This window comes from Sorex fumeus, unplaced genomic scaffold, assembly GCF_029834395.1.
Source record: "Sorex fumeus unplaced genomic scaffold, SorFum_2.1 ptg000098l, whole genome shotgun sequence".
Taxonomy (NCBI): Eukaryota; Metazoa; Chordata; class Mammalia; order Eulipotyphla; family Soricidae; genus Sorex; species Sorex fumeus.
In genome coordinates this window covers 19,993,121-20,002,699 of record NW_026606155.1, presented here as the reverse complement: position 1 = coordinate 20,002,699, position 9,579 = coordinate 19,993,121, and the positions used below count along the sequence as shown (strand labels likewise).

At 51.8% G+C, this 9,579-nt stretch overlaps 1 protein-coding gene across 1 annotated transcript in view; it reads left to right on the top strand.

Moving 5' to 3' along the window:
- The first annotated feature begins 265 nt into the window (after positions 1-265).
- The window catches only part of ESRRB (estrogen related receptor beta), a 170,770-nt gene continuing 161,456 nt past the window's right edge, over positions 266-9,579 (top strand). Inside the window, exon 1 of the mRNA XM_056133628.1 lies at positions 266-282. Coding sequence (XP_055989603.1) covers positions 281-282 — 2 coding nt within the window. The 5' untranslated portion in view covers positions 266-280. The remainder of the gene's footprint in view (positions 283-9,579) is intronic.

Sequence of the window (9,579 nt, the reverse complement as noted above, 5' to 3'; positions counted from 1 at the left end):
TCCTCTCCCGAGACCCTACACCTCTGTGCTGGGCTCCAGGGAGGCAAAACCCAGAGCGGAATTTTTTTTTTCTGTTTGGTTGAAGACCTGGTTATGACTGTGAGATTTTTTTTTTCTGTCAGCTGCCTGTTATATCAATCACGGAGTCGGGATCTATTTATAGGTCGGGAGTACTGTGTCCTTAGTCACAAAGAGACACAGACGGGGACCGTCAGCGGTGCCAGAGCAGCCGCAAGAGTCGGCACACGGGAACACCTGAGGGGCAGCCCGGCCACACAACATGTGAGTGACAGACGCCTCCCTGCCCACACCTCCGCTCCTCCATCCTCTCCCCCTCCTCTTCCTTCTCCCGCTTGCTCCTCTGCCCTCCTCACTCCCCTCTCTCTTCTTTTCTTTCACTTTCTCTCCCCTCTCTCCTCTGCCCTCTTCTCTCTCCTCTCCTCTCCCCTTCCCTCTCCCTCCTCTCCTCTCTCCCCTCCCCTCCCTCGTCCCTCCTTCCCTCTCCCCCACCCTTGCGTGCTTCTCCTGGGTCTCAGAGCTGCCAAGCCCAGGGTGGGCATGCTGTGTTCTGCAGAGTGTGCTGGGAAGGTCAGAGGGACTGGGACCGGGCCGCTGAGCGGGACGCAGACTCACAGAGTCAATAGACTCCTTGCTCTTTTTGTTGTTTTTGCTAAGGAAAAACTCATGGGTTCTGGCTCCCAGCAGGAAAACTTTGATTAGCTGCCGCCTCTGCCTTGGGTAGAGCAGAGAGAGGAGGGTTGCATGCAGCAGCAGGAGTGCGGGAAGAAAGTTCCCCAGGCTCACTCAAGCCAGGTGATGGGGGCTCCCCTGGTAGGTCTGGGTGCTTCTGGGTTCAGGGGGAATCCTGAGGATTCAGACCACTTTGCGTTTCTGGAGAACAGGAGGAGGTTTCTGCTCCCTCACAGAGAGGAGAGACTGCGCTGGCCTGTTGGCTCCCTCCTTGGGGGTATTCTGGTCCTTGTGCAAAGGTCCAGACTAGGCGTGCAGTGCAAATGTGCAGAGCTGAAGGCGTGTGGCCCTGCATCCTCCCGGCAGGAAACTTCCCATCAAGCTTCTCCTTTCAAGCCGGGCTGATTTCCAGCCACCCAGACACAGGCTGGGTGCAACTGTGGACTCCACACACCACTTGGCCCCTTGGGGGTCCACGCCACCCTGAGGCTTCTGGGAGAACTCAGGGGACTCTCTTCCTGGGTAATGCACGACATCAGCTAAAAATTAATTGCCCTTTGTTTTGTATTATTTATAAGTCTTCCTAAACTTGGGAAGGAAACACAATGGTGATACTTAGCTTGTATTATATTCCGGAATTACTGTATTTCTTTCTTAAAAGTCTAATAGTCCTGCTTTTTATTTTATGATGACCATGACCCATGTATACTATAAACCTACTTCTTGGTTTGTTTGGAAAAACAGTACCCTATCCGAGATATAATTCTTCTAATAATTTATTAAATTAGCAAAGCAGATGGGTCTGGATTTATTATTATTATTATTAATAATAAAAACAAAGGTGTGTTGTCAGTATTTCTAACTTGAGGTAAGTTCATTACTCTGGATAAACACGTATGTGTAGAGAGATCATTTAGTTGCCTTTTCATTTTGACCTTTATGAAACCTGGATGGGCCTTCTCATGGTTCTTTCTAGTCACTTGCATTTCATTCAGAATTACGAGTGACTTTAAGAGAGCCATGAGTTATTTTGGAGTAGAAAAATGGAGATCAGGAAGGCATAAGAAAGTAGGAGATAAACTTTGCCCATCGCTGGGAGTAAGATTGCACTCACTGGTGAAGAAATTCAGAATAAATTCAGCAGCCTGGTATAAAATGGGAATGTTGAAGCCTCCTCTGGATAGTAAAGTGAGGAAAGTAGAGAAAGAAAAAAAAAAAGATGCTCAGGGATGGAGAACATCAGATATGCAGCGTTACTCCTTTCTGGATTCCAAGAACTCTATTTGGATCAATATCCAACTCGGGGCTTGCCACAAGAGCACAGGAGTCGGCCGAGGGTGGGTTATTGTTAATTAACGCTCAAGTGGATTCAGTGATTGAGACGTTGCATTCAGAACTCTCAGCAGTCAGCTGTTTGCAAAGCGGAACTTGGAGCCTGGGACTTTCAGATCTCACCGGCTTCTTAGAGAAAACGTGACCTGTGTTCACCTTTTCTCACAAGAGCATACGGTTTCCTCTCCTCGTCCCTGCTGGCCCGATGAAGTGCAGCGGGAGACAGCTGGCATTTCTGAGCCGCCCTGCGTTCTCGTTAGAATGCAGGTGAGGGTCCCTAAGGCCAGAACAGTCCTTCCTTTGGCAAGGGATGCTTTCCTGCGGGATCGGGCGTTGGCAGGCACGGAGGGCCTGGCTTTCATCCTCAGGTTCTGGATGTGGTTTCCCAGACTTAGTTGGGGACCAACTTTGCATCAGGTCTTCTCTGGTTACTTACTAGCTGCTTCAATAACAATGAATTTTGTGTGGATCGAGCTCCTGTCAAAATCATTCCCCCATTCCCCGAACGGATTCCTTCGTCTCAATCAGTCCTGGGTTCTCTGACTCCTCGTCTACCGCTCCTTGTTGTGGATTTTGCCTGATGTAAGGGCATAGTTGCCCGCATGGGGGTTTGTACACGGATCTGATATGCACCCTGGCCCTCTGGCCAGCACACACACACAGCAACCCAGACTGATTTCCTGTTACATTGGAGGGGGTACGACCAGGAATGGGTGCTTTGAATGATCCCAGTACAGCGCCATCAATTTCAAGGAAGAAGAAATCTCACAAACACCTGAAAAGTGCTCTGCTAATTCAAACACTTTTACATAAATGAGCTCCTTCCACAGACCATGTAAATAGTAATGGCAGCTTAGAGACAAAGTCCGTTCACTGGTCTCTCTATCCTCTCTGTCTCTGTCTCTGTCTCTCTCTCCCCCCACCCCCTCTCCTCTCCTCTCTCTGCATCACTCCACTTACAGGGTTATCTGTCCATCTTCTTCTTATCTCTATTTTTACATTTCATTATCTTTCCTTCTCTCCCTCCCTCCTCCCTTCCCTCCCCTTGTCGCCTTCCCTGAAAACACATTTCTATCTGGCACAGAAAATAAACTCAGATTGTGGGTAGTTATGTTAATCTAATTCAATCCTCAGCGGGTTAAGAGTGAAATTCTAATAGTGGAGCTGTTGAGGGCTTTTTTGTTAATGGCTTGGGGATTACATTGAGTTAAAGGCTCATTTCCTAATCAAACAGAGAGGGAGAGAGTGACTTCGAATATTTATGAGTCTCCCAGTGAGAGTTTAAACATTCAACTCCAAAAGCAGGGTTTCTGCTGGAGGAAAGAGTTAAAACCCCTTAGGGCTGAGAGAGAGAGAGAGAGAGAGAGAGAGAGAGAGAGAGAGAGAGAGAGAGAGAGAGAGAGAGAGAGAATTAGCAGTTAAGCCATCAGCATTTTTAGGTTGTATAGCTTCAGAGAGGTGGAGTAGCTGGGGGCAGGGGTGGGGGGTGAGAGGGGTTATTTCAGAAACTGGCAGGGTTCGCTGATGTATTCAGAGCTGAGTTCCACCCTACAGATGGGGCCTGGGGGTCCCCTTTGCCTTCAGCAACCCAAACCAATTCTCCTCCTGGAGTCAGAGGTGAGGTGTGGAGACAGGGCAGGGGATTTACAGCAGCAGGAGAGCTGGAAGGACCCACAACAGTCTTCGACCTCTTCTCCCCTCCCCCTGTCCATCAAGACTTCTGTGACCCCCCACCCCCCGCCCTCCATCCAGAGCAAATCCTGAGATAGAGCAATAGCACAGAGAGGAGGGTGCTGGCCTGGATGCAGCCGACCTGGGGACCTGGATTTGTCCTATAACCTGAGCACTGCCCAGTGTGGTGCGAAAACCAAATACAGAAAAACAAAACATATTCCCCTCATCTCCAGCTGCCCCGGAGGTGGATGATGAGCTCCTGGGTTCCGAGTCGCCCTGCTCTGGGGTATTCTGCTCAGCGGGACCTCCCAGGGCCCTGTGCCCAGTCAGGGAAGACAAGAGGCACCCCCGCCAAGGTCAAGCAAAGTCAAGGTTCTCTAGAGGTCCTGAGGCTTCCTCTCCCCCATTTCTGCAGCTACAGTCCAGGACAGGAAAAGGCAGAACAGGCCCTGTCCAGCCCCCACCTCACCCTGGGGCTCCTCTCAACCTGAAAGCAGGCGGAGATCTCCGAGACTAGAGGGTCCAAAAGTTCTCTGGGTGCATCTATTTGTTCTGCCACCAACCAAGGGAGCAAGGCTGGCCTTGGGTTTGGGGGGTTTCCATGTTTCGGGGCCACACACCCAGCGGTTCTCTGGGGCTGCTCCCAGCTCTGGGCTGGGCGGGGGTCGTTCCTGCTGGCCTTCTGGAGGATCAGGTGGTACCAGAGGTAGAAGCGGGGCCTCCCGTGTGCTGATCTCACACTCCAGCCTGCATGGCACCTCTCTGGGCTTCCGGGGTCCCAGAGGCACCGCGCAGCTGCCTTTCTCTCCACAGGGCTTGGACCCCCGAGCCCTGGCTCCGCCCCTCCTCACAGCAGCCTTGCTGGTGGCCCGTGAGTCTCACATCTGCCCTTTGTACAGTCAGGAGGCTCTGAGCATGTGTCTGAACCGCCTTCCTGGGAAACGTTTACATGGTTGGCAACTCCCTCCTGGGAAGTCCTAGTCAGCTGCCCTCCACTGTGGAGTGAGGGCTCCCGTGGGTCTCCCTCCTTGGGTCAGGGACTCCCCAGCTGTGACCTCCGAGGTGCTCCCCTTGCACTCCCAGCTGAGCCCCAGCTTGCGTGACTCCCCCCTCCGGGCCCAGCCCCCTCTCAGCACTCTGGGGGTAGGAGAGCAGTACATTTACCTTGCACGTGACCAGGATTTCATCCCCGGCATCCCATAGGGTCCCCTAAGCACTGCCAGGAATAATCCCTGAGTGCAGAGCCAGGAGTAACCCCTAAGCATCACTGGGTGTACACTCCCCACCAGTCCCCCCTCCAAAAAGAGTGCACCTGGGCCAGGAGTTGGCTCAAAAAAACAGAGCACATGCAAGAGACCCAGATTTCATCCCTGGCACCACATGGTCCCCTGTGCACCACCAGAAGTGAGCCACAACACCACCCCATCGGAACCCGTGCATCATGGGGTCGTGCATCTCCAGGACAGGCAGTGTGTTCGCCAGCACTCCTGGGGTGTGGCCTCTGTTGAGTGGGGGACCCTAGAAGCATTTGCTGAGCCAGGCGGCCAGTCTCACATCCCTCCACCGCCCTTGCTTACGCTGCTTGCCCCCTGCAAATCTCAGTTTTCTCATTGATTAAGCGGGAGTAAGCCTCAACTCTGCTTCCAAAGGTCTCTGGGATGCTGAAATGCAGGGTGAGTGTCTGCTCCGTAAGTGGGAGCACATTTGTACACTTCCCATGATCATGCCCTGAGCACCCATGTCACCCCCAAAGAAAGGCTCCCCCAGTAGCCTTTCCAGCACTCAGCTTGTACTGCTAAGGCAGAAGCCCAGGGCGTGGCGGCTTAAACCACAGAAATCGATTTTCTCCTCATTCTAGAGACCGAAAGTCCCAGACCAGGGGCCAGCCTGGCCTCGTGGCTAAAGCCTTGGTCAAGAGGACAGTGAGATCTCTGGCCACTTCCTCTATGATCAAAAGGGAGCTCACCCCAGCATCTCATAGGGCCCCCTAAGCACTTCTAGTTGTAATTCCTGAGGACAGAGCCAGAAGTACCCCTGAGCATCACTCAGGGTTCATCCTCGAGACCTCCAAAGGCACCTCTGAAAACCATCCTGAGGAAGGTCGGGGCTCCCACGTGTGAACTGGGCAAGGGGCAATATGGTACTCAGCTGTGCCGGGTTGTACCTCCTGCACCCTGCGTCGGTCTCCTTTCACCCCTCAGTGGACACCTCCACTAAGGAAAGCAGAGGAGATGCAGGCTTCACTGGAGCCCCAGCCCAGTCCCAAACTGGGGAGACTGGGGAACTTGGGGCGGCTGGACCATGGTGGGAAAGTGGAACTGAGGTCCACCCAAGGAAGAAGGCTGCCCCCTGCCCATCTGCTCCTTTCAAATGGTTTGGTCCCAGCAGCCCTGGGCCTGTCCAGGATGTGGACTCGGGGCTCTTTCTGCAGCCTCTCTCTGTCTTCCCCACTCTCGACACACCCCACTCCTGAACCTGAGGGCTCTGAGTGTCACACCAAAGTCCCTGCTAGGCTGACCCCCACTTTCACCTCTGTGCTGCCAGGAAGAGCTCCTCGCCCCATTCCTCCCCACCGCTGCTTAGCTGCTTCCTTCCTGCAGGTGAGCCCCCTCCCAGGTGCTCATGTACTTGTGTTCCCTCTGCTCTCTGGAAGGGGACCACTGTCAAGGATGGCAACACTCACGCCACCTCCTAATATCCATCACACCTCAGTTCCCCATGACCCATTCTGACACCCCGTACCCCTCCACACCCCCCAGCATGTGGCTTGTTCAGTAAACACCTGCTCAGCAGAGAAGGGCCCAAGCATCCTTGCTCCACGCCCCCCGCCCCTCGGGTGAGAGCTGGCCCTGAGCGTCCATCTACCAGAACCGCACCAGAGGGTGACTGGGGCCTCCAGCCCTCCTTCCTCTGTCCCTCCTGCTTTCCCAGTCTGCAAAGGGGAACAGCGGAAATTTGACTCTGCTCTGTGAAGGACCTTCATCTGTGGTTCAAGTTCCCCTTTCTGGCCTGCCAACTCCTGTCCCCTTTCTGCTCCCTTTGGAGGTTGCCACATGGGGGATGAGGGGCTCCTGGTCTCTCCCCTCAGGTACTGGGTGGTACCCATAAGAGAGAGCCCTTCCCTCCAAGGTACCATCGGTGTCTGCATCGGTGCTCACTGTGGCCATGGCCTGGGGCAGGTGGAGAGACATGAGGAATGTCTGATCTTGCCCTGGATTCTCTCTGCTTCCTGCCCCTTTGGAGACAGAGCGACTCAGACTATTGAGGGTTAAATGATGGTGGTGAGAAGCTGAGGCATCTCTTGGGAACCAGAGGCTGGTCGAGCCCATTAATTAGCATGGCTGAGGGATCTTTGCAGCAATATTCAGGAGTGAAATTATCGCTGATGAGTGTGTGTGTATGTGTGTGTGTGTGTGCACAACTGGGATGGGGTCAGTATTAGGATAAGAAATAAGGAGGAGTGTTTGCTTTGGATTTAGTCATAGGAAAAGACCACTCACTGCCACTCACATCCAAATTGCTGTGGTCATAGTAGGACTTCGCATGTCTATGAGTCTGCTGACAGGGTGGAAGGCTCCCTGAACACTTTGTACAACTCCTGTGAATCTAGGATGACTTGGAAATAAACCATTTTGTTGATTATGGTGATAATGATGGTGATGGTTATGATAGTAATGGTGGTGATGGTGATGGTGATGATGGTGATGGTGGTTGATGATAATAATGATGGTGATGGTGATGGTGATGATGGTGATGGTGGTGGTGGTGGTGGTGGTGATGGTGATGATGGTGATGGTGGTGATGATAATAATGATAGTGATGGTGATGATGGTGATGGTGGTGGTGGTGGTGGTTGTGGTGATGGTGGTGGTGATGGTAATGATGGTGATGGTGGTGTGATGATGGTGATAATGGTGATGGTGGTGATGATAATAATGATGGTGATGGTGATGATGGTGATGGTGGTGGTGGTGGTGGTGGTGGTGATGGTGATGATGGTGATGGTGGTGTGATGATGGTGATAATGGTGATGGTGGTGATGATAATAATGATGGTGATGGTGATGATGGTGATGGTGATGGTGGTGGTGGTGGTGGTGGTGGTGTGATGATGGTGATAATGGTGATGGTGGTGATGATAATAACGATGGTGATGGTGATGGTGGTGATGGGGTGGTGGTGGTGGTCGTGATGATGGTGATGGTGGTGATGATAATAATGATGGTGATGGTGATGATGGTGGCAACAGTGATGAGGTCGATGGTTATGAGGATAATGGTGAGGATAGTGATAATGGTGATGAGGATGGTATTGATAATGACAGTAATGATGGCCACATTTGGCTGTTGTAATGATTTTCTAGGGTCCCAGGCCAAAAGAGTCCAGAGAAAAGAAACTTTCAAAGTTCCAATATTCTTCCCATCCAGTCTCCCAATGGCTTACAAAAATATATTAGAAGACACTTCTCTAGAGGAGTTAAAGGGCATAGTTCCCTCTGCTTTCACATAACCAGTGCCACTTGGATTTGGGGCAAGCTGGTCAAGACTTCCACCCCTCCTGGAATTGTCCACAGCCCAGCTCAGGTTTCTGAGGCCCAGGAGAGAAGGCTGACAGTTGGGGGAGGGGGGTGTGTCCTGGTCCTCCACAGTGTGGGGGAAGTCTCAGAAATGTGGAAGCACAATGTTTTCCCCAGAAGAGTAAAGAGGCAGGATGGATTTGTTTTCCACTTCTTGGATGGCACATCTTTAGGGAGTACTTAGCAAGGTAAAAAGAATGAGAAGTTTCCAATGCTCCATGAATACACAATTTGTGTATTTCCAAGGATTTGGAGAATGAGCATCAGACCCTCGTGGGGAAATGATGAGTCCGTACTGCCGGCTTGGGCTGGGCATACATGTGTGCAAGCTGTGGAGTATGGTCAGCCACGCCGGTATCTCGTCTTTCCAGCTGAGTGTAATCTGAACGGAACATGTAATTACTATTTACTCTGGAGTACTCAGTTGAGAACAGCCGCATGTAATGAGAGTTAATCCTGCTCCACATGCCCGTCTGCCGTGTCTCCTTTAGAAACCAGTGGAAATTCAGTGCCGGCGTTCACCCCAGAACCTGGGGGAGATGAGAAGATACTAAACCCCACAAGTTTGAGTTCTACTCTTGGGCCACTGAAGTCAGATAATGGTAATTTTTTTTTCTCCTGTAGAATCTTCCCTAAGATCTCTGCTTTTAGTGTTAGATGCTTCGAAATGGAGGCAGCCACCTGCCTAGTGCGTGGGATTTGATGGATTTGGACAGCCAGTTGCATTGATAAGGGAAAGATGTTCTGGTGGGGAAAATGATAGAGAAGATTAAAGCATTTCTGTAAAGATACGAAACAGGCAAAAGATTCTGCCATAGCCAGAGGGTAAGGGGGTGGGGGTTGCAGACATCCCCCTGGTAGCCATGGAAGGAGAAATGGGGTGGAGGGGGGGGACCATGTGTGTCTGCTGGAGCAGCTAGTCTCTGGCCACATGCACGTGTTGGCTTTGGCTTAATCTGACTCCACTTTTGCTTTCTTTCCCCTTTTAATTTGAAGGGATGCATTTGTCTAAACATTGGCAATGGGGACAAAGGGTAGAAAAGTGGATGGATTGTAATGACACCTGTGGAACCTCCTTGCTAAAAGCTCAGAAACATTGCCTCAAAAGATGACACTCAGGCTGGAGTGCTCGCACAGCAGGTAGGGCGTTTGCCTTGCACACGGCTGACCCGGGTTCAATTCCCAGCATCCCATATGATTCCCTGAGCACCACTAGGGGTAATTACTGAGTGCAGAGCCAGGAGTAACCCCTGTGCATTTTCAGGTGTGACCCAAAAGGGAAAAAAAAGGTGACATTCTGGGGAGCTG